The sequence below is a fragment of the Doryrhamphus excisus genome, chromosome 18 (genome assembly GCF_030265055.1).
Source record: "Doryrhamphus excisus isolate RoL2022-K1 chromosome 18, RoL_Dexc_1.0, whole genome shotgun sequence".
Lineage (NCBI taxonomy): Eukaryota > Metazoa > Chordata > Actinopteri > Syngnathiformes > Syngnathidae > Doryrhamphus > Doryrhamphus excisus.
Genome location: NC_080483.1, coordinates 13,807,750 through 13,833,504, shown reverse-complemented (window position 1 = coordinate 13,833,504; position 25,755 = coordinate 13,807,750). Strand labels below are relative to the sequence as shown.

At 38.6% G+C, this 25,755-nt stretch overlaps 3 protein-coding genes across 5 annotated transcripts in view; 2 read left to right on the top strand and 1 right to left on the bottom strand.

Annotated features, from left to right (window-relative positions):
• Positions 1 to 352: 352 nt before the first annotated feature.
• rnf207a (ring finger protein 207a) lies at positions 353 to 18,543 on the bottom strand. 2 transcript variants are annotated; one of them, XM_058054758.1, is made up of 18 exons: positions 18,504 to 18,543; positions 18,050 to 18,240; positions 13,607 to 13,739; positions 13,381 to 13,525; positions 13,213 to 13,294; positions 12,114 to 12,189; positions 11,867 to 11,992; positions 11,562 to 11,608; positions 9,666 to 9,738; positions 9,415 to 9,483; positions 9,207 to 9,275; positions 7,703 to 7,809; positions 5,070 to 5,247; positions 3,284 to 3,469; positions 3,169 to 3,220; positions 2,986 to 3,103; positions 2,720 to 2,812; positions 353 to 1,605 (listed from the first exon to the last, which is right to left on the bottom strand). In XM_058054758.1, exons 2-18 carry the CDS (start codon positions 18,238 to 18,240, stop codon positions 1,542 to 1,544), a joined length of 1,809 nt encoding a protein of 602 aa, XP_057910741.1. In that variant the 5' UTR covers positions 18,504 to 18,543; the 3' UTR covers positions 353 to 1,541. The 2 variants fall into 2 exon arrangements, with proteins under 2 accessions (XP_057910741.1, XP_057910742.1); XM_058054759.1 differs by having other exon boundaries at positions 5,070 to 5,202.
• On the top strand, positions 14,293 to 16,309 carry zpr1 (ZPR1 zinc finger). The gene has a single exon (XM_058054760.1). The coding sequence runs from the start codon at positions 14,482 to 14,484 to the stop codon at positions 15,814 to 15,816; it is 1,335 nt and encodes a 444-aa protein (XP_057910743.1). The 5' UTR covers positions 14,293 to 14,481; the 3' UTR covers positions 15,817 to 16,309.
• Positions 18,544 to 20,677: 2,134 nt separating the features above from the next.
• Positions 20,678 to 25,755, top strand: part of chd5 (chromodomain helicase DNA binding protein 5) — a 29,631-nt gene continuing 24,553 nt past the window's right edge. For both annotated transcript variants that reach the window (XM_058054768.1, XM_058054769.1), the window contains exon 1: positions 20,678 to 21,254. In XM_058054768.1, the coding sequence (XP_057910751.1) occupies positions 21,188 to 21,254 (67 nt within the window). In that variant the 5' untranslated portion in view covers positions 20,678 to 21,187. The remainder of the gene's footprint in view (positions 21,255 to 25,755) is intronic.

Genomic DNA, 25,755 nt, shown 5'->3' with positions numbered 1-25,755 from the left:
CGTGATTTAGATCTTGCAGTGCGGCTGCTTTGTGTCCAAAAGTCTTATCTGCTATTCTCGAAAAAAAATAAAAATAAATAATAAAAATATAAAATACACCTCCAAATGTGCCGTCGCCGACAAAAATAAGATGCAATAACCTTCCCAGTCCGACTTCAGGTGGGAGAATAATGAAGAGCAAGCAGGCAGATTGTTGGCCTGGGATGATGAACGATCTCGGGGAGGTGCAGGAGCAAAGGAGCCGGCACGGTCGTTTGTTACCAGGCTGTCACAAATGTATTTTTAATGAATGCGCACCTCGGACCTTCTCTGCGGAGCGCAACGCTTGCCTGAGGCCAAACTGGGACTCCATACTTCCCCAACTTTAGCTGCCGTCGATGAAATGTAAATAAGCTTTTTCCTTCCATCAGTCAGCGTCACATTATCAACAGCAGAGGTTGTTTTTCCCGACCCACTCGGAAGTAAATTAATATTTTGGGTGAGATATGAAGGTGGAAATGTTTTTCTTGCAAAAAAAGTATGTTATATATATATATATTCAGCTTTGGTGTGAAATGCAGATGGATCAATGGTAATGGTAATGGTTTAATTTCATTTGAACATGCATCAGATGACAATTGAATGCATCACATAATCAGTTCACAGTTCCACATGTCCAAAAGGAGTAGGAAGAAGCAAAGCTTATTAAATCCTACCCCTCCATCTGGTACTTTTACAATCAGTAACTGTTACATTTGTTCACTTCCTGCTTTCATAATATAGTTTAAGTTTTTTATTTTTATTTTTTGTCCCGTACCAAAGTACGAGGTGATATGAGTATCCAATGACATAATGTGTACCATAGTAAGTGTCAATATAGTGATATACGTATAAGTGTTTCAAATGTACTTCTTCCCTGAGATCATATTTCTCCTCTCTTGTAGAGAAGTATTGGATGACATTTTTAACTAATTGGTTATTTTTAGCCTTATGCATTATTTTAGCTGTTTGAAGATGAACTATATCAGCAAGTTGAAGTATTTGTGATTTTAGAAATAAGGAGTTAGTATGTTCTCTGTAGGCGGCATTATGAATTATCCTTACTGGCCTTTTTTTGCAGTACATTTAGTGAGTGACGATTGCTTTTATAGTTATTAGCCCATATTTCCACACAATAAGTAAGATATGGTAGAAACAGAGAGCAATAAAGAGTGTGGAGTGATTTCTGATTGAGAACAAATTTCAATATTTCTGTCCACCTTATGTTGTATATTTCTATTATGGTGGATGGTCTGTGTGGAAGAGGCCATAACCTCCGCATTATTAACGCTAAAGGGCGTCTCTTCTTCACGGTGGGTCCACGTCAGGTCCTGACAGCAGCCTGACCTCCACGTCTGCACATCCACTTAACGCTGACACCCAAAGGTTTCACACCCATTGAGCCGCCGACAGCTTCCCACACACCCTGCTCAGTCACATGGAGGTTCCTGTCACACAGGAAGAAGGCATCCAGGCACGCCGTCTGCATCATTAGGGGGCTTTTTTTTAAAACGTGGGTGGGGTTAGAGCATCAGAGGATGGTTGTTCTTATCTCTGTCTTGTTCTGTCACACACGTCTGCTTCCCACTGTGGAACACAAGACAAGCAATAGGCCACAACATTAGGTACACATGCGTCCATCCAATCGGATCCAATAGAAGATACGTGAAAGGTTCAGTGTCAAAATATTGATATTAATATTAAATATTAAAGTTGTCACTATGATGCAGTACAATTTTACAGCAAAACTACAGTCAGTCCTCTTTTTGTTTTTGGCTTTTTTTTAACCTTAGGTACGCTACATAAAAGTGTGTGTAAAGCTGTAAACCAGGGGTGGGCAAACTACGGCCCGAGGGCCACATGCGGTCCACCAAGCGTTTGAATCCGGCCCGCCAGTTGCTTTCTAACTTAACATACATGCTGGCAACATGACTTGCAAGTCGGATGTCTTCTTCAGTAAAAAAAAAAATAACAATAAAAATAATAAAAAAAATTGAAATAAATGTAAAATTCAAGTTTGTAGTTTGATGTGGTCTGATGTTTAAAGTGCTCCAAAAAAGGGATATATGGAACATATTTAAAACATATATCTAATAGTCTGGCACTTTCACAGATAAAATTATACAAATAAACACAAAAATACAAATAAAATAAATAAATAATAACTTAATATTATATAAAATATTAAATATAATATAATTGATATATAATATAATTAATAAAAATAATAATATAATTATAATATATATAGATTAAATATAATATATAATGTAATAAATAAATAAAATTAGACATATAATTTAAGGTGGACTGTTGGAATTATAAGCAAATACAAATATATATACATATATACAAATATAATATATACAAATAAGTAAATAAATAAATAAATACATGTATAAAAAATAATATATTAAATATAATATGTAAAAAATAATATATTAAATATATATAATGTCATTAATAATAATAATAATATAATTATAATATATATAATATAATAAATAAATAAAATTAGACTAATAATTCAAGGTGGACTGTTATAATTATAAGCCTAAAATAGTGTAGGTGTGTTATAAAAATATATATTCTGGCCCTCCGGACAGTTTTGTTAACTCAAAATTGGCCCACGCGTCCCACGAGTCCAAAAGTTTGCCCACCCCTGCTGTAAATTGTCAACGACTTGTGCATGCATGCATACCTGTCTTGTCTCTCTGTCGCCATTGTGCTGTCTTCATAAATCTTCAACATTGTTTCCGTGCGGTCGTCACAGTGCTCTTTGGGCTCCTGGAACCTACAAAACAATTGGTTAGGTTTCTTTATTTATTTCAAAACATTTTCAATATTACAGAGCTACGACGCATGCTCCACTTCCAGTCAGTAAGACTTATCAGTGCTTGACATACTATCATATTTTATTGGAAGACACGGCCATCTTAAACAAACGGCACCGACTTAAAGCATCACCTGGGTTCCAGTCTCTCTTTGACCTTGGCGATGGACAGGATGTAAGGGCTGATCTGCCTGGCGATGGTGGTTAGGTACGAGTTCTCCTGCTTCAACTGCATCAGATCATGAAGCTGGGCTGCGGGTGAGAACGGTCAGCTTTAATGGAATCAAAGTGTCGGCAACGCTGCTTTGAAGACAAACCTTCGTAGATCTCCTGCTCATTGGTGACCCTCTGAAAAGTCTCATCCCAGATCTGTAAAGGAAAACCGTAAGATGATAGTCCAGTAGATACGCATGCTAGTAGTCCAGTAGGCACCTCTTCAAACATGGCCCTCATAGTTTCCACCGTGGAGTACTGAGAAGCTATCTGGCTATCGATGTGCAGCGATCGGTCCAAGATCTCGCCCATTTGGTCCGTGTTGATGATGGAGTGATGCTTGGTGAGATCTCTGTGCAGCTCCTGGACCTGGTCCTTAAGGTTCTGGATCTCTGTCTGCAGAGTCTGGAAATGCAGAATGCAGAATGAAACCTCTCCAAAAACTACAATTCTGTTGGCATCTGTACGCTGAAAACCCGAATTAGCAGAACTCAAAAAAAGTAAGGCAATCAGTTCCCACATTTTTTTTGAGTTCATAAACTCAAACATTTTAGTATATCAGTGCTTAAATATTTGGAGTATTTTTTTCGAGTATTTTTTTGGAGTATATATATTTTTTGAGTTCATAAACTCAAACATTTTAGTATATCAGTGCTTAAATATTTGGAGTATTTTCTTGGAGTATAAATATATTTTTTGAGTTCATAAACTCAAACATTTTAGTATATCAGTGCTTAAATATTTGGAGTATTTTTTCGAGTATTTTTTTGGCTTAAATATTTGGAGTATTTTTTTGGAGTATATATCTTTTTTTGAGTTCATGAACTCAAACATTTTAGTATATCAGTGCTTAAATATTTGGAGTTGATATTAGATATACTTTTTTAATTTGGGGGGTTAAAAGAGAAATATCTTTCTTTTTCGTATTCTCTCTGCCATGCATTCTCCATTCTTTAATTTTCGTTCTCAGTTCAACTCTTTCCATAGGAAGAAAATTGATTGATTCTTGGTTTGATTTATTCATGTCTAGATAGATACTTTTTTACTTTTTAATTAACTACGAGTTAATTATTTTAAGTAGGTTACACAAATCTGCAAAAAGTTCATATTAATCAAAAATGACAAGTTAAATAAACTGAAAAATCAGATAATGCAACTGGCAATCAACATTTATAAGTAGAACTTAAAAATTAAAATTTTAAGTTAACTATACTTATGAAAATGAATTATTTTGAGCATTCAGATTTAGTCTCTTAAGTTGTATGTAAACTATGTTTTTAAGTTTATTAAGTTTATTAATTCATTCATTTTCAACCGCTTATCCTCACGAGGGTCGCGGGGCGGTGCTGGAGCCTATCCCAGCTGTCTTCGGGGGAGAGGCGGGGTACACCCTGGACTGGTGGCCAGCCAATCACAGGGCACATATAGACAAACAACCATTCACACTCACATTCATACCTATGGACAATTTGGAGTCGCTAATTAACCTAGCATGTTTTTGGAATGTGGGAGGAAACCGGAGTACCCGGAGAAAACCCACGCATGCACGGGGAGAACATGCAAACTCCACACAGAGATGGCTGAGGGTGGAATTGAACCCTGTTCTCCTAGCTGTGAGGTCTGCGCGCTAACTACTAGACGACCGTGCCGCCCGGAATAAACACTTTATGTATAAATTACCGTAATGCTACAGGATGCATTTCACTAATAAACACAATTTATACATACGATAAATACTGTAGTCATCGAAAATTACTATCAATAGTATCAGATGTCCGCCAGTATTGCCTTGCAGTGTACTTTAGTAAACATCAACCTTGAACCAAGATAACTCTCAACTCTCAGTCTGAAGGTCCGGGATTCGAACCTAGAGCTGGCTGAACCAAGCGGTTCAAAATTAGAATCCAATTCAAACAATGCTGGTAATTTAGAAAGCTGCACATTTTTACGTGGCACAAACATGCGTATAAATTATGCAAAAATCTAAAACCTCTAATGCACGTACCCTGTAGCTGTTCTCGTAGTTGTTACAGTGCTTGGTGAAGGGCGTCTCCCTCCCCTCGGCCAGGAGGACCTTGGTGCAGATGTTGCGATGAGACGTAGGCCTCCGCCCCAACACGGAGCCAAGCGGCATCTCACTGAGAGACAGGGAGCGGCAAGACATGGAGAGAGGCGACTGCAGCCTGAGGTGAGGAGAATATCAACGGCTGCTTTGTTTCTCTTGACAGCAACACGACATACACAAGGTGCCGCTTCGAGCAGGCGAGACACATGTTTGATTCCTATTTTACTGTTAAGATACTTGGATGACTTCTTTTTACACTTATGTGGCAATACAATGGAAGACCGTAGAAAAAATTCAAATAGTAATACAAAATTTTGAGATAAGAAAGTTGAAATTTTGAGATAAGAAAGTCGAAATTATGAGATACCAATGTACTCCTCAATGTATTCGCAATCCATGTCTGAACAGGAGAGAAGAGCTCCTGCTGTGACCCTTCTACAAAGCTATGCTATTGTTTACACTTTTTATCTCAGTATTATGGCGTTCTATCTCATAATTTTGACTTTATCTCAAAATTTTGACTTTATCTCAAAATTTCAACTATCTCAAAATTTTGACTTTCTATCTCATAATTTCAACTTTCTGATCTCATAATTCTGATTTTTTTATCTCATAAATTCGACTTTTTATCTCATTATGACTTTCTATCTCAAAATTTTGACTTTTTAATCTAAAAATTTTGTCTTTTTAATCTCAAAATTTTGTCTTTTTAATCTCAAAATTGTGACTTTTTAATCTCAAAATTTCGACTTTCTATCTCATAATTTTGACTTTCTATCTCTTCATAATTTTGAATTTCTAGCTCATAATTTTGACTTTTTATCTCATTATTATGACTATCTTAAAATTTTGACTTTTTAAACTAAAAATTTTGACTTTCTATCTCATAATTTTGACTTTCTATCTCAAAATTTTGACTTTTTAATCTCAAAATTTTGACTTTTTAATCTCATAATTTTGACTTTTTAATCTCATAATTTTGACTTTTTATCTCATAATTTTGACTTACTGATCTCGTAATTTTGACTTTTCATCTCATAATTTTGACTTTTCATCTCATAATTTTGACTTTCTATCTTAAAATTTTGACTTTTTAATCTCAAAATTTTCACTTTCTATCTCATAATGTTGACTTTCTAGCTCATAATTTTGACTTTTTAGCTCATAATTTTGACTTTCTTATCTCGTAATTTTGACTTTTCTATCTCATTATTATGACTTTCTATCTCATTATGACTTTTTATCTCATAATTTAATGAAAAGTGTTAAGGAGCTACTGGCTGGAGACCCCTGTCTTTCCGTGTAAACGTATCGTGCCTAAAGCCATATTCATAAGGAATCCTGCTCCTCTGTGACATCACAAAATAACAGTTTTGCCACGCCCTCTGAAACAGAGCGTTTTGAACCATCCCAAACTTCTTTTAGGGTTCACTTCCAAATGTGCAAACCTCATTATCTGAAACTTTGGTATCGTTTAATACAAAAATATAACATTCAGTATTTATAGGTTTTAGAAATTTAGAACAAAAACATGCAGAGTTAATCCATTGATGTTGACTGAATTGAGGTCTTGCACAGTATAAAGAACATCTTGTAATTCTGTATGACCTCAAGGAGGTTCTACTTCAGAAGCTCCACTCAAATGGCTAATTCAATACAACTTTTGAAAATGGAAATTTCAAACTATGAATTAAAAAAAACTAAAGAATTATGCCACTTTCAGCTCTCGTTCAGATATTTCTAGTCATCTTCCAGTGTGGTGAATTATGTCCGAATGTCATCACGTCACATCAACACCCCTTAGAACATGCATCCAAAACTGGAGTGGAATGATAAACATGCACAATGTGATTAATAAAAGCACTCACGTTCCTTTAAGCGCTAGGAAGTTGGAACCGTTTGCACGGAAGAAACAATAAGAACTCCCAAAGCGAGTCCCAAGTCTACGCCGCACCCGCATGGGTCCACATGGGTCCACATCCACAGCAACAGGCCTGCTTAAATACCTCACCCGTCCGGTGACATCAGCAGCCTGGAACAAAGCCGCCCCTACGTGCTAACTTCCAGATTAATTCTGGAGGGTTCTATGAAATTATGATAAAAATAGTGCCGCTTGGCCTGTATCTGATCCCCGGCCTTTGTGCGTGTTGCGTTGAACAAGCTGCGGAGCAGGCTGTCAACGGGCTGGAATTACAACTGCTGCATTGTGTATGTGCGAGGAGGAGGATAAAAGGAAGATAAAATATGTAAAAAGTAAATCTAATGCACCAAAAACTCCTTTTATGTGGCCTACAATAGTATGGATTAGTGCCAGCGACTGTACAAACACAGAATAACTACCATAGCTGGACTCGGCATGGCGCCGCCTGTCATCAGACCACAAACACGGTCCCTCGCTCAATGTAATTTCAAACCATTTAGGGGATTTTAAGTCGGGATGCTTCCCAAAGTGTCAAATGTTCATCCCGGCTCCTTTTGTCTTCTTGGAATCGTCTGAACGCGCCAACACGGTGGTTGGCGATACACGGAAAAAAAAAAGTACTGCACAGCCGATATGTCGGAAATGACCTCACCTTGTGGCGATGCTGGAGGAGCCGGTGACGGAGGGGGCGCAGCGCTGTCCAATCAGCAGCAAGGGCTCCAGACAACGGGCGAACTCGCTGCGGTAGTCCGTGTTGATCTGATGGAGGAATGTAATTAGTTGTCGAGTAGTTTAGCGTATGTTCTCGTGTGCAACGCGACAGGGACATCCTCGGTTAGATTTCAGTTTTGGATGCTGATGCTGTGATAAGTGAGGGCACCACAAATTATCGTCCTGTTGGCTGCAATTGGCCCGTGGGCTGTGAGTTTTAGACCCCTTAATTGGAAATCAAATTAGTTAATATTAACAATTTCATACTACTTTTAGCTTAGTTCTACTTAAAAGCTTTTAACGTGACCAATCACTTCAACTATCATTTAACTATTATAATAATCATCAGTTAATATGCAGGCGATACATCAACATTACAAGCAAACCAAAAAAACATATTCAATAACACTGATTTGATTATTATTACTATCATCATTATTCTTCTTCTGATTATTACTACTACTACTACTACTAGTAGTAGTAGTAGTAGGCTAGTATTAGCCTGCTTATTGGCTTGCTTATTAGCCTGCTTTTGCCCTATTATATGAAATTTGTCAGAGATTTTTTTGTAAAAAATAAAACAAAATAAAGAAAATATATATTTTTATTAATAAAAAATATCTAATTATTGAGGGGGACTTAAGAACATTTTAGGGGGCTGAGGCCCCCTTATTGGATTGCTTATTAGCTTGCTTTTGCCCTATTATGTGAAATTTGTCAGAGATTTTTGTTGTGAAAAATCGAAAAAAAAAAAAAAAATTTTTAATTAATTAAAAATATCTAATTATTTAGGGGGGGCTTAAGAACATTTTAGTGGGGACTGAAGCCCTCCTTATTGGCTTGCTTATTAGCCTGCTTTTGCCCTAATATATGAAATTCGTAAGAGATTTTTTTTGTAAAAAAAAAAAAAAAATCAATAAGAAATTTTTAAAAATCAATAGAAAATATCTAATTATTTGGGGGGGCTTAAGAACATTTTAGGGGGGCTGAAGCCCCCTTATTGGCTTTCTTATTAGCCTAATTTTGCCCTATTATATGAAATTTTACATGAAATTTGTCAGATTTAAAAAAAAAAAAATCAATTAAAAAAATCAATTAAAAATATCTATTTAGGGGGGCTTAAGAACATTTTAGTCGGGCTGAAGTCCCCCTTATTGGCTTTCTTATTAGCCTGATTTTGCCCTATTATATGAAATTTTGTATGAAATTTGTCAGATTTTTTTTGTAAAAAATTTAATTTAAAAAATCAATAAAAAATATCTATTTAGGGGGGCTTAAGAACATTTTAGGGGGACTGAATACCCCCTTATTGGCTTGCTTATTAGCCTTCTTTTGCCCTATTCTATGAAATTATATGAAAAAAATAAAACAAAATCAATGAAAAATATGACTGAAGCCCCCCTAAAATAGGCCTAATGACGCCACTGGTGTGGAATATCACTCACTTTGCTACTTTGCACTGGTCTGAGGCGATGAGGAAGCTTAACGATCCTCTTCAGTCGCTCCATCAGTTGCTGTGGAAACAAGGACATCTTCATACAGATGGACTTACTGTATTTTACATTGTAACACAACCTAAATATTATTTCCTGGAGCAGGGAATATTAAAGTTCCATATAACTATTCATACAGTTTGAAATGCAAATCACTCACATAGCCCATGTCCAAAAACTCAAACATGTTGGCTGAGCTCAGGAAGGCGGAGCAGGTGACCAGATGGACCTGCAAATATAAAAGAAGAAGATAAATCTGAATTTATTTAATACACAAGGTAAAAAAATGTAATGTGAAACCAAAGAATCCCACAAAATAAACAAAAGACTACTAAATAAATTGCATTAATTCTAAGTAATATCTACTATAATTTTTCCATTTCAATTTCTGTGATGCAAAGTGTTGATAACCTGGAGTGTCGGCAGGAGAGACGTGAGGTGTGAGAGCTGCTCCTTTAGCGCTTTCTCCTTCTCCTCATGCTGGCTGCAAACACAAACGTAAACAATGGTGATAGGAACAGGATTGGGGGCAAGGATGGGCCAGGCTGAGGAGCAGGTGCTGACCCCACCAGCAAAGTCCATTATTATCTCCACAAGCTAATCTATCAGTGCTCTCCTGTAACAGACCTCGGGCAGCCGAAGCAGCAGCGGACACACAAATTCCGACTCAAATAGCCTGGAACGCCCTTCCAGGAAGCAGGCCGCTGGGCCGCTTCCGGGCAGTCTCACTAAAGATCCATGCAACCGGACCGCTCGCTCAATGAAAACCAGACGCTCTTTCTTTGAAAATGCATGGAATTATATTGATTGGTCATTAAATTAATTAATTACAGCTTTGGTGACATTCAATCATATAATAATAATAATAAAACAATAATTCTATTAAAAACAATGGGACATTTTATAATAGTATGTTATAGTATAACAGTATAAGAGTGTGGGCACTTTAATACAGTTATATGTAGATGGACACTCATCGGCCATAACATTAGGTACAGCTGCTACAGCAGAAATGCACGATATGCCTAATAATGCTCAGTTATGATTAAGTACAGATATATTAATTTAACAATATGGTGATTAGCTTTAGTTTACAATAGTGTGCAAACTACAAAATAACCATAATATGAGACAGTGGCGTCATTAGGCCTATTTTAGGGGGGCTTCAGTCCCCCTAAAATGTTCTTAAGTCCCCATAAATAATTTTTTTAAATTTTTTATTGATTTTTTTAATGATTTTTTTTTTTACAAAAAAAATCTCTGACAAATTTCATATAATAGGGCAAAAGCAGGCTAATAAGCAAGACAATAAGGGGGGGCTACAGGCCCTCTAAAATTTTCTTAAGCCCTCCTAAATAGTTAGATATTTATTCTTGATTTTTTTTTTTAATTTTTGATTTTTTAAAATTTTTTACAAAAAAATCTCTGACAAATTTCATATAATCGGGCAAAATCAGGCTAATAAGCAAGCCAATAAGCAGGCTAATACTAGTCGTAGTAGTAGTAGTAATAATCAGAAAAAATAATGATGATAGTAATAATAATAATAGGCTAATTAATAATATAATAAAGATATGAATTTTTATTTTCTCCCCAAAAAATCTGACAAATTTCATATAAAATTTCATATAATAGGGCAAAATCAGGCTAATAAGCAAGCCAATAAGGGGGGCTTAAAATGTTCTTAAGCCCCCCTAAATAATTTGATATTTTCTATTGACTTTTTAAAAATTTCTTATTGATTTTTTTTTTTTTTTTACAAAAAAATCTCTGACGAATTTCATATAATAGGGCAAAAGCAGGCTAATAAGCAAGCCAATAAGCAGGCTAATATTAGCTTAGTAGTAGTACTAATAAACAGAAGAAGAATAATGATGATAGTAATAATAATATGCTAATTAATAATATAATCATGATTATGATACAATTGATCACTGTCCACTGGACAGAATGGTTGCAGAGTTTGAGCAGTGGTTTTGCAGTGTAGATTGTGTGTACTTGTGTACATTTAATGGTGGCCTAAAACTATTGAATATCTCTACTAAAATCTGTACAAAAGTGGGAAAGTTAGATGCCGGTTCTTGTTCCTTATTTGTTTTTTTGGATTTTTTTTGAATGTCTACTACATTCATTCATATCCTGTGCATCTCCATGGGGCTGATGATGCAGTGTAGTCGTACACCAATACAAACAATATAATAATAAACAACACTCTGATAGTGTAATGAAACATTATTGTCCCAAATGTGTATAATGTAAATACTGCTTCAAATATTTGCTTAGTGTCTTTGTGTGTTTTAATATCACCTTTGAGCAGCTTTCAGCAGAATCTTCTTTCTCTCAGCCAATTTTTCCTGTCAGGTGAGAATAAAAGAAAGAAAAACAGGCTATGTGAGCTTTATAAATTCTATAAACTGTGAGGTTTGCTGCTCCCTGAGAAGGCTTGTTCAGTCTTTCTAGTTAGCTCAACAGCGACCCCCAATGGTTTTATGGTGCTATTGTCAACACTAACATTCATTAGTACTGTGCTTCTGACTGTTTTCCTATATACAACTATTGTACCATTTATTGAAAATGTTTTTGATGACTATAAATAATAATCACACTTTGACCTGCAGACTGTTGAACAGAGAGCAGATGGCGCTCTCCTCCTCCTCCACGTTCAAACACACTTCTCCTATCATGGACCTCAGCAGAAAGATGGCTTCTCGAGTGGACGTTTGCAGCTCCTTCACTACCTGCACACAAGAGGGAAGACGCGGCTTTATTGCGGTTACTTCATGGTGCTTACATGAGAGGGTCAGTACATTAGAAACAGTCCTTGGTGTGATGTAGTGCACAGGGGAAGGACTCTCTTACCAGCACGGCCTGGTCTAACATCTCGCATCCTTGGACGTAGGCCGTCTCAATGTCAATGCAGTGAGTGCGACTCTCTCTGTGGAACACACACACACACACACATTGCCATCAGACAGTACAATATACTTTGGTTCTTGACTCCTCATCTACCTGTACTTCAAATCAAACATGCATTGGTAATGGTTTAATTTCATTTGAACATGCATCAGATTACAATTGAATGCATCACATAATCAGTTCACAGTTCCACATGTCCAAAAGGAGTAGGAAGAAGCAAAGCTTATTAAATCCTACCCCTCCATCTGGTACTTTTACAATCAGTAACTGTTACATTTGTTCACTTCCTGCTTTCATAATATAGTTTACATTTTTTTTCTAATTTTAATATTTATCTTAATATAATTTAAGTTTTAATTTTAATTTTAATTTTAATTTTAATTTTAATTTTAATTTTAATTTTAATTTTAATTTTAATTTTAATTTTAATTTTAATTTTAATTTTAATTTTAATTTTAATTTTAATTTTAATTTTAATTTTAATTCATTTTCTACCACTTTTCCTCACGAGGGTCACGGGGGTGCTGGAGCCTATCCCAGCTGTCTTCGAGCCAGAGGCGGGGTACACCCTGGACTGGTGGCCAGCAATTTTAATTTTAATTTTAATTTTAATTTTAATTTTAATTTTAATTTTAATTTTAATTTTAATTTTAATTTTAATTTTAATTTTAATTTTTAATTTTAATTTTAATTTTAATTTTAATTTTAATTTTAATTTTAATTTTAATTTTAATTTTAATTTTAATTTTAATTTTAATTTTAATTTTAATTTTAATAATATATATATAACAAATTTGGCTTTGTTCAATATTGAAATATTTCTGGTATTAAATCTGTCATTTTGGAATTGAGGTTATGAAATAATGCGTGTCAATGTAGCATCAATGTCATCACATACAGTAAACAAGTATCAACATAAGCTTGGATAACTATTATAACTACTGAAGTAACACACATCCTACAAACGTCAGCAGCTGATGTTTCTCACGAGAGAAAACTGATGGACGGTCAAAAATAGGTGTTGTTCGGGACTTTCACTCACACTTGCATGTCTCGGAAGCACTTGATGCAAAGCATGGACTTGTTCTCAGTGGAGAAGAGGATGTAGGGCTCCTCGTGAAGAGCTGAGGGGAATATTGAAATAAAGACTTAATTATGTGTATTGAACAAATGGACCTTTTAGACCCTCCTGATATGGGGGGTCACTCACCACACTTCCTGTGTTTGGCTTTAGTGCGCTTGGCCAGCGAGACGATATCATGGTGGGAGAACATTCTGGCCTTGTGTGTGAGCTCCCTGCAAGCGCAGCACAGAGGCTGGTTACAGGTGTTACAGTAGAACATCACACCGGAGTCCTGGGCAAGAAGACAACACAAGGATAGAGTTGACCTAGCAAAAACAAAATGGAGTGTAAAAGTGTAAAAAAAAAAAAAAACCTTTTTGTTGCTCTCTTGGTCACAGTTGGCACACTGCACTGTTTCTTCTGTGTCTGCGTTGTTGTCCACCAGGAACTTCAGCAGACGGTCCTCTGGTGGGAGGCCATTGTTTGCCTTTATGATGGACAGGTATCTACGAGAAGAGAAATGATGAAAAATTCCAGTTTTTAATGTCATAATATAATATTGTGGGCTGCACGGTGGTTGAGTGGTTAGTGCGCAGACCTCACAGCTAGATGACCAGGGTTCAATTCCACCCTCGGCCATCTCTGCAGGTACTCTGTTTTCCTCCCACATTCCAAAAACATGCTAGGTTAATTAGCGACTCCAAATTGTCCATAGGAGGCTGCACGGTGGTCGAGTGGTTAGCGCACAGACCTCACAGCTAGGAGACCCGAGTTCAATCCCACCATCGTCTATCTCACATTCCAAAAACATGCTAGGTTAATTAGCGACTCCAAATTGTCCATAGGTATGAATGTGAGTGTGAATGGTTGTTTGTCTATATGTGCCCTGTGATTGGCTGGCCACCAGTCCAGTGTGTACCAAAGACAGCTGGGATAGGCTCCAGCACCCCCCCCCCCCCCCGCGAAAAAAAGGAAAAGCAAGTAGAAAATGAATGAATAATATTGTGTATCTCTCATAAAGCAAGAATCAACTGTTGCATTACTCCAAACAACCGACAGAGGCCGCAAGAGTGCCACCAGTCGTACATGTCAACGAAGAAGAAAATGCGGAAGTCGCCTTGCTGACGTCAGTGTTAGCATGTGCGGACCTTGTGTTATCTAGAAACGTCTCACAGGTCACACTACAACGAAGTACTATACCACATTCAAACAATTCTACCACTAGAGAAACATTATTTAGGCCAAAATATGTCTACCATTGCCCAGGAACATGTGCGAGGGAAAAGCGTCTTCAAAGACTTGAGCGCCGACGACGAAGACTGGCAGCCCACCGAGATGGAGAGTTTGTGTATGAACTGCTACCAGAACGGAATCACACGGTTGCTTCTCACTAAAATCCCCTTTTTCAAGGAGGTCATCGTAAGTTCTTTTAGCTGCGACAAATGCAGCTGGTCCAACACGGAGATCCAGTCAGCCGGACGCATTCAGGAGCAAGGCGTATGCTACACTCTTCAAGTCCGAAGTAAACAAGACTTGGATAGGGAGGTGGTTAAAATGGACAGCGCTACTACAAAGATACCAGAGCTGGATTTTGAGATCCCTCCCTTCACACAGAAAGGCTCCCTGTCCACGATTGAGGGCCTTTTGGACCGAGCTGTGGCCGGGTTGGAGCAAGATCAAGCGGCCAGACGTGCAGCCGACCCAGAGGTGGCCGGGAAAATTGAAGCCTTTATCCAGAAACTGAAAAAACTCAAAGATGTGGATAAGGAATTTACTGTAGTAATTGAAGATCCATCAGGCAACAGTTTTGTGGAGAACCCTGTTGCCCCCCTTAAAGACGAGGCCCTCACAGTGTCCTGGTTCCGACGCTCCATCCAGCAGGAGAAGCAGCTGGGTTTGAGGGCGGACGATGACCCAGAGGACGAAGAACCACCTGGCAACGACTTGGACACTATGAGGAGCGAGGTGTTGGTCTTCAACACCAACTGTCCCGAGTGCAACGCCCCGGCCTCGACCAACATGAAGCTGGTCCAGATCCCTCACTTCAAGGAGGCCATCATCATGGCCACCAACTGTGACAGCTGTGGACATCGTACTAATGAAGTCAAATCGGGCGGCGCCACCGAGGAGAAAGGCACCAAGATCTCCCTGCACATTAACGGTCCTTCAGACATGACACGAGACCTACTCAAATCAGAGACCTGCTCAGTTCTCATCCCGGAGTTGGACTTCGAGCTGGGCAAGGCGGCGTTGTGCGGCAAGTTCACCACCCTGGAGGGCCTGTTGACTGACATCAAAGACCTTGTCGTTGCCAAAAACCCATTTGTGTGCGGGGATAGCGGCGACTCGGATCGCATGCAGAAGCTCAAGGAATTCGGTGAGAAGATTGAGAAGATAATCGCCGGGGATATGAGGGTCCATATCATCCTGGATGATCCGGCCGGAAACAGCTACCTGGAAAACGTATACGCCCCTGAGGCAGATCCAGAAATGACTGTTGAGACATACACTCGCTCATTTGAACAAAACGAAGATCTGGGTCTTAATGACATGAAGACTGAAGACTACCTGGAGGACAACTGAAACGAGAACCACCTGACCTGACATGAAATTCCAAAAGTGAGTTCTAAACAGGTTCTCAAAGACAAGAAAGGAGTTGTTTTATTCCATCATGTTTTTTTTTTGGACTCTTTGATTTCACTACTATGTTTTAATCACGGCAAGAAGTTCTAAGTTGTTTATCAGTACAATGGGAACAAAATGTACATGCAAACTCAGTATACTTTGGTATCGTGGTTGCAGTACTGCAGTATCTCACAAGAGGGCGCCATATCATCTACAGGAATTATTATGTGTCTACTATTTAAATCATGGCACAGCAATCAGACTTGAAAGTGGGTATATTTTTTTAAAAATTACCGTTATGGAGTGTAGTGTGTTATTTTATTTGGACAAAAGAGTCATATTTGTCTTCATATTATTTAGTCAATGCAGAGGCTTTAGTAATACGGACAAAGACATGGAAGAGATATATTGAAATAAAGGTCTCATGATAACAAAAGATTGTGATCATTTCAGTTCTTTTAAAACGAAGACTTCTTGGAGGGAAAAAATATTCTCAATAATACACTGCTGAGGGCATATGGAAGTACTTTTCAGGCAAGTTTAGAAGCCGATTATTCTAAATTATTTGCACAAATTACTGTTTACGCTGTACATTGTTCATATTTGATGTCATCTATTCTCCACATTATTGTTTATTATTACACGGGAGGCAGGCAATGACATTTAATTGGCAATTTCACTGCTGTGTTATTGTGCAATGACAAAAAAGAAAGTGTATGTCGATTGTGAACTAATATCCTCGAATGACTGTGGGGTCAAGTTGTGTGTCACCTCCACAGGAAACACTGGTGTTAAAATGTGTGCTGAAGGTCACTAAGACTGTGTCACTCCTGGATTAGGATGAAATGGATTGCTATCATTTTGACCGCCTTTGATTTTCGTGGAAGCTGCTGACTATGGGCGACAAATGCCACTACGCTTTGTTTGCTGTGTGACCGCACTTGGCAGAACTCACGGGGACCAAGATCTAAATCCGAGCCTGGGATGACCCACCCTACAGCTGCTCCAGTCATTCAGAATTGACCGAGTCAAACCAAAACAAAGAAACAACACTTGCCAAAAACAACATGGTGGTTCTCACATCATCTAAACAAACCGCGGCCCAATCCTGAGTGTGTCCAACCATCAGCCCCTGACCTTTGGCCTTAGAATGGAACTTACATTGTGGTGGGGTCACGATACGAAAGTGCTACACGTCTGTCAGAATGTAAACAGTTCTGTTTAGTCTTAATGGGAAGAGATTTTATCCCCCAGGTATAAAAGTCGTCCTCTGCATCTTCATCAAAGTTAATGGTGAGTACACAACTTTTTCATTCATTCATTTTCTACCACTTTTCCTCACGAGTGTCACGGGGGGTACTGGAGCCTATCCCAGCTGTCTTCTGGCGAGAGGCGTGGTACACCCTGGACTGGTGGCCAGCCAATCACAGGGCACATATAGACAAACAACCATTCACACTCACATTCATACCTATGGACAATTTGGAGTCGCCAATTAACCTAGCATGTTTTTGGAATGCGGGAGGAAACCGGAGTATCCGGAAAAAAGGCCACAAAGAGATGTCCCAGGCTGGAATTGAACCTGGGTCTGCTAGCTGTGAGGTCTGTGTGCTAACCACTCGACCACCGTACAGCCCCTTACATAACATTCATTCATTTTCTACCGCTTATCCTCACGAGGGTCGCGGGGGTGCTGGAGTCTATCCCAGCTGTCTTCAGGCAAGAGGCGGGGTACACCCTGGACTGGTGGCCAGCCAATCACAGGGCACATATAGACAAACAACCATTCACACTCACATTCATACCTATGGACAATTTGGAGTCGTTAATTAACCTAGCATGTTTTTGGAATGTGAAAGGAAACCGAAGTACCCGGACGGGGAGAACATGCACTCCACACAACTCCACATAAAGATGGCCGAGGGTAGAATTGAACCCTGGTCTCCTAGCTGTGAGGTCTGCGCGCTAACCACTTGATGGATGGATGTACGGCATTTAAACATGTGACAATCAATGACAAAGCATTTCTCATCTTCTATAGACTGTACATATTAAAAATGTTAAAATAATCTTGCTGTGTTGGAATCACAAAAAAAAGCCAAAGAAAAAGCAACTTGACACTTGAGTAGACTTCATCCTGATACTCAAGATTTTGCTGACGTATATTCACCTTCAATGTGATATCTCTTACCCGCAGAGGGGGCAGCTGAGTCGGCTGTCATTGGTCCGGCCCAATAAGCAACGGGCACAGAAGATGTGGTAGCAGTCCAGCAGACACGGAGACTGGTACTGCTCATGGCACAGGTGGCACACCAGGGGGTGGACATTAGCGCAGTCCACATTACACAGGTTGTCCAAATTGCTGAGAATTCCTCCTGCCATCTGAGATAAGGAGCAGCCGTGAGTGATACTTTTTCTTCTCGGAAATGTTTGATCATGAAAAATATGTCGCACTGTAGCAGGAAAAAAAAAACACAGCACCCATAGGGATTAAAATAAACTAACCTTACCTTGACTTGTGATTAAGTGACCCACAGATAGATAGCGTAAACACAACACAAAGAACAACACTAACTCCAACCAAACAGAGCCACAGTATAAGCAGCGGTATCGTACACTGAGAGCAAAGAGAACCACTGTCTTACCTTACAGTGTCGCTATCAGCGACCCCCCAGCAGGAATGACAACAATGCAGAAACTCTTCAATAGTATTCCGAGGGGCTGCCTCTGCCAGGCAGCTGACAGCTTACGCCCCGTGCCAACCCCCATGTAATGCCAAAGTGCAAACAGAGCCACCGGATAGTGCACATTTGCCACGCAGTTGTCCTGGCGAGGGCGGAGTGTAGTGTGGGAATGACATCTGAAGAGCAACACATGGAGTCTGTCACGGGCTACTGTTTATTAGAGAGGCGGATATGGCCAAACAACACAGGACTGACCCCAAAACCACAATGCAAATTCAAAAGAAAAATGATGCAATGACAAAAAACCACACGAAATCTTTACAAAAACTGCTGCAAATGCACACAAGAAAACTGATGTTCGCCAGGCGACCAGGGGAATCAGACCTGAGGGATGTCGGTCTTTAAAGACATGAGCAAGATGCCTTGAAGAACGTTGGATGAAAAGGTACTTTTTAATGTCTTGGCTTTTGTTTATTTTATGGTATTATATAGCTAGTCATTTATGTTGATAATGTTTTATGTTGTTGTTGTGTTTTGGATTTTGGTTCATTAATGTGTGCAGTGAGTATTCTACCGACTGTCGCTCAGATGACATCAATTATTACTTCGGTACGAGGTCCATTATTTAAAAAAAAAAAACTCAAACTGTATTTTGGAAAGCAGGAAGTGAACAAATGTAACAATTACTGATTGTAAAAGTACCAGATGGAGGTCTTTCCTTCTTCCTACTCCTTTTGGACATGTGGAACTGTGAACTGATTATGGGATGCACTCAATTGTAATCTGATGCATGTTCAAATGAAATTAAACCATTACCATTACCATTATTTCCATGTGTATGTTGTATGGAGATGGCATCCTTTTTTCTTTAAATTAGGCTTCAGTATGTATTTGTAAAAACATTATACAGTACTTTATATGGCTTTTTCATTTATGCCATATCGTACCAATGTCATTTATAAATTCCTTCAACAGCTGCACAGTGGTCGAGTGGTTAGCACGCAGGCCTCACAGCGAGGAGACCCAAGTTCAATTCCACCCTCGGCCATCTCTATGTGGAGTTTGCATGTTCTCCTCAGTTTCCTCCCACATTCCAAAAACATGCTAGGTTAATTGGCGACTCCAAATTGTCCATAGGTATGAATGTGAGTGTGAATGGTTGTTTGTCTATATGTGTACTGTGATTGGCTGGCCACCAGTCCAGGGTGTACCCCGCCTCTCGCCTGAAGACAGCTGTGAGGATAAGCAGTAGAAAATGAATGAATGAATGAAGTCCTTTAACAACAACCACAATGTGTACATCAGAGATTAAAAAATATATATATCGAGAAACATAATGATACCGTGAAAAAGGAACTGAACAAGCTAAATAATCGACGTGTGTCATGGTTGTTAAATGAGTTGACAATCCTTAAAAACACTTCTTGAGCATTAAAAACAGAAACATTTCTATTTAAAAGTGACATTTTGGGCGTATTTACTTTCATGTTAAACTTAAAAACAAATTTTGCATGTGACATGCAAGACATTGCATGCCTCAAAAATGTACTTAACACAAATGATATCCAGTTTGGTGAAAATAGAAGTTGGATAGATAGATATTTTCAGGATATTCATACTTTAATGTGATTTTTTGTACATACAAGTTACAATGCATTTGTTCAAAAATGAATTACATTTTGACCTTCATTAGTAAATTAGCTTTTTGGGATACACTATTAATTTTTTGGTATTTATATTTCAATAATTTCATAATAATATTTAATAAATAATTACATTCATAATAATAATATAATCATTTTATTTTTTATTGTTGTAAAATATAAGACTTGCTGAATATTGAGATCCTGCAAAGGGTGTTTTTTTGTGTGATTTTGGGTGCTTCTGTTCTATGTATGTATGTGTGAGTGTGTTGACGCTGTGGTAACCATGACAACCAGGCAGCCTGACTCTTTGGACTTTGGAAAAACAAAGCTACTGTTATTGTATTGTATTTAAACATACATATGTACATATGCGTCTGTTAGCCTTCATTGGTTAAGGGGCTGTGTGTGTGTGTGTGCGCGTGCGCTCGTGTGCGGGAGGGGGTTTGCAGCAAAGAAGTTTCCCTGTCAATTATGCGGTCGTCTGGCGGGAAAAGCTTCATCCAGTGGCACGTGGCGTGTTTTTGTTTGTGTCCTTGCGCGCGCGCGCGCGTGTATGTGTGTGTATATATATGTGTATGTGTGTGTGTGCGTCGCTTACGTGTCTCCACACTACTAGTACAAGTGGTAACCAAGGCGTGCATGACTAACTAGTTGTGGCTGAAATTATGGGATGTATCGTCATGGCAACAGACCAGACGTCACAATCTGAGCATGTGTGCTCCATTTTTTTGTCTTATTTGTCAGACTGGGAGCCCTGGATAGACATCATCACACAGTGACGACTTCCAATGTGCGGCATCATCAACATTTTCTTTTTCTTGTCCTTCCACAGCTGCTGCGGATTCGTGAAGAAAGGAGCTCGGCTGCCGCTGCTGCTGTTACTGCTGCTGCTGCGACGGCGTGTGGAGGGTTAACTTTCACCATTGTCAGCCCGAAAGGGGGCTTTTTTGGAGGGGGAGGAGGAGGAGAAGAAGGAGGAGGGAGGGCGATGAGATAAAGATGCCGGGGTCGCTGAGCAATGAAGACGAGGCGCAGGACGACATGGATTTTGAAGACGAGATGCCAGGTGAGGAGGAGGGACGGGGGTTGGGGGGTGGGGGTGTGGGGGGGCGGGGTGTCCTTCATCTTATTTAGCGTCGCTTTCAATGCTGTCCGAGGAAGAGGAGGAGGATGTAGAAAAGCACAGTCATGCTATTATTGTAAGGGGCGTTTTTTTTTATTATTTCCACTCGTGGATGATGAAAAACTGCAGGCTTTGTGAAAGGAAAAACAAAAACACTGTCCCGAGTTGGGTCCGGTCAGCATCAAATCCTCCTAATGGCTCCCTTTTTATGTGCAGATGTACCACATTTCCCCTTTATTGCACTGATACACATTACAAACCATCACAACACCACCGTGGAACCTCCAAATTAGAACCCAATATGTTGACTTTAAAGTAGTTTGAATTTATAAACAATGTTTTTTTTTTCCCATAGGGGATAATGTAAAGTGAATTATAAAACCTTCATTAACTGTACCTGCAATGTTTGAATAAGCCATTTAACATTCATAAAATATACTTTTTAGTAATGTTTTAACAGTTTTGTGAGCATGTTTATGAGCACCAAATTTGTGAAAAATCGAACGTCTCCCCCACCTGTTGGCTCCACTGAAACAGGATAGAAAACCCTTCTTCCTCATGGATATTGATACCATGTCTGACCTAGTCCGCCCACCGCTTCACAGAGGTGTTAAAAAAAAAAACAGGCTTCGCTACACATCTTCAAATTAAGCCTATAGAGCTTTAACAGCTATTCGTCACTCAAATTTTTCTTCAGCAAATTTTTCTGCTGTTCAAAATGCGACTGTAATGTTAGCACTGTAGCTCACATTGCTATGCTAGTCTTGTGTTTTTTTTTTGAAGCTGCGGTGGTGGGCTGCATGGGAGGGCGGACTGCCACCCCGCTCTTTTATTATGACAAATAACAATATGCATGACTTATTAATGTATTAATCTTTACATTTAATTTTGTCAACAACCAGCAGAACATGAACAGAGAATGTTGCTGGTGAGCTACTGCTAACTTACGATCCACCTCTTGGAGACCCCCGTTATAGCATCACTGTCTTCAACGGGACCTATTATGCTAATTTTCGGAGTTATGGACTCCTATAGAGCAGTTAGACACAATAAGCCTCACAGAATGCTATCTAGATCTTCCAGAATCTGCACCTATTCCATTCTTGCCTTTCCAAAACGGTCTATTTTAATTTACTCCATATCACATAGCCCGCCTCCGGGCACAACCACTCCGCTGTGATTGGTCACACTCCAAAGACAAAAACAGTACAGCAGAGTGGAGAGTTGGGCAGGCGTACAGTTTGTACCAGGCATGCCCATATAAGGAATTAGAACTAACTTTCTGAAACCGTCTCAACCTTCTTTCAGGACTCATTTCCAAATGCAGAAACCTCATTATATCGCGCACGTTTACCTGATCGCACATACGCTAGTACCAATGAGCATCATGAGCGTTATAGCTAGACAAAATGGCGTGTTCCCACTAGTGCTTACTAAAAGCTATTAATTATTTATTATTATTATTGTTATAATTATTATTAAAGCTATTAATATACTATTATGGGAAATCAGCCACCTATTTGTAATTGCTGAAAATAGTCTCATACTGGGGCTGCACGGTGGACAAGTGGTTGGCATGCGAGCCTCACAGCTCGGAGACCCGAGTTCAATTCCACCCTCGGCGTGGAGTTTGCATGTTCTCCCCGGGTTTTTCTCCGGGTACTCCGGTTTCCTCCCACATTCCAAAAACATGCTAGGTTAATTGGCAACTCCAAATTGTCCATAGGTATGAATGTGAGTGTGAATGGTTGTTTGTCTATATGTGCCCTGTGATTGGCTGGCCACCAGTCCAGGGTGTTTACCCCGCATCCCGTGAGGATAAGCGGTAGAAAATGAATGAATGAGTCTCATACTGTAGTTAGCGAGCAGTCTGAAGTCTCACATTGACATTCAGCAGTAGTCGCTAACAATCTTTAATTAATTTATTCATAGTCGTTGTTGACTTCAAGATTAGGCCTTCATGTTAATTGCCTGGCCTTTTTTTTTTTTTGCTTTTAATTGCTTTTAAAAGTTTTTTTTTTTTTTTTACCCTGAGAGTTGAAAACTGTCACAAGCCATAAAGCGTCCCCCCCACCCCTTCATTGGAAACGGCGTCTATTTTTGGATCGTCTCTGTGAAAGTTGACACCATTTTAATCCAGCTGCCTGTGTATGAAAATCTTTTTTTTTTTTTTTTGCATTTGTATTTGCCGCAGAGTTGCACTGCATTCAAAGTGTACTTTTAATGCTGCAATGTAGCTTTTCTGTGAGAGGCAGTGGCCTCTGGGAGCCTCTAAGGTCAAACACAATCTGTTCTTGGACAGTCTGATGTGTTTGGAATCCTTATAGGAAACAGTGGAAATATAAATAATGGCTTTCAGGGTCAAAATGTGGCCTTCTTGCACTAAAATGTATCTCTTCTTATCCTATTATTATTGTAATCATTCATATATTATGTAGTATTTAATAATATATTACATTAAATAATATATTATTATAATTATATATAATATATGAAATTTATATATAATTAATAATAAAACATTAAAACATAAAATTAATAAAAATAAAAATAATAAAATAATTCTCTCTATATATAATATAAAATATATAATTTATATATATTAATAACAAAAAATGTAAAAATAAAAAAATAAAATTAATATAATAATAATAATAATAAAAACAATAAAATAATAATAAACATAATAACATAAAAAAATATATGTATCTATTCTTATCCTATTATTATTGTAATCATTCATATATTATTATAATTATATATAATATATGAAATTTATATATAATTAATAATAAAAAAAATGAAATAATAAAAATAAAAAGAATATAATAATTCTATATATATAATACATAAAATATATAATTTATATATAATTCATAACAAATTGTAAAAAAATATATAAAATAATAATAATAATAATAAAAATAATAAAATAATTATATATATATATAAAACTAATTTATAATTGACTGATACTTGGTATCATCTTATTATTTTTCCTTTAGTATCTCGTTAGACTAGATTTTCCACTGTGGTGTTGCTCATGAATCTCCCCCGGCTGTAAAGGGTCGTTTCCTCAGCCAGGAAGGTCAAATGATAGTCTGTCATCCGTCCTGGCTGTACATGCCTTGTTAGCCTCATGAAGTCTCGGTCTCGTGACTAACAGAGCCCGGCTCGGCTTGACGCTGCTCAGTGCACTCAGCAAGCAGAAAGATGATTCCCTGAGGGTCATGGGCCATTTAGAGTGGCAGAGGATGTCAGCGAAGGCATGGCGGGTGGTGAAGGTGCTAAATGACGCCGCTGTCATACGCTATCTCTTAAAGAGACCACCGATTGTTAAACATTCTATTTCAAAGTCACTTAAAAGCACCTTGAAATGGATGTGTGCAAAATACAGTATTTCATGGCACCTTTACATTCTAACCTCGTACTTGTCAAAATCATATGTCCCTTTTTTATCATTAGGATAAATGTACATGTGTTTGTGTCTGTGGTTACCGCCTGCTAGCGTTTGTTTTGGTCTGTTTGACTACTCCAGCCAGGAATCACTCCCCTCCGGTCTGGTGGCCTGCAGGGTGAATTTTGGCATCCAACTTCTGCATTATTCATGGCATCAGTCCAGTCAGTCAGTCAGTGTGTGTGTGTGTGTTTAGTCTTCATCGTGGCTCTTTCTCGTCATGATGTATTTGGACTGGGACACTCAGGTCTCTGTGACATCACTGAAGTGGACCACTGGGCTCAGCAGTTTATACTTGACAACCAGCAGCTGGGATACACTCGGCAGGTCTGAGTCCACCGTTTAGCAATCCATTACTCTCAGCTGTGGTCTTTTTTTTTTAATTGCACGGCGATCGAGTGGTTAGCGCGCAGACCTCACAGCTAGGAGACCCGAGTTCAATCCCACCTTCGGCCATCTCTGTGTGGAGTTTGCATGTTCTCCCCGTGCATGCGTGGATTTTCTCCGGGTACTCCGGTTTCCTCCCACATTCCAAAAACATCAGTCCAGGGTGTACCCCGCCTCTCGCCCAAAGATAGCTGGTATAGGCTCCAGCACCCCCACGACCCTCGTGAGGATAAACGGTAGAAAATGAATGAATGAATGCACTGGTGACTGACTCCAGTCTCAAATTCACCAACATAATAGCTTTATTTGTGTGTGGAAAGAAGAAGTTAATCACAGTACAATAAAACTAAACCAAAGTAAAAATACTCATCGTGACACACATGTAACTAGAGCTGCAATAATTATTCATTATCCAGTTAACACTTGATTGTGTCTTGATTCAAAATAAATATAAATATCCTCTAATTTCAGCCTTTCATATTTCAATTCATATTTCAATTTTGTCTAATATGTTGCAGACCAAACCACTGTTTGCTTCATATTCATTTGGTCCATCTAGGAAAGGGGGTCTGGAACCCACCAATCTGCTGTGGCTCCAGC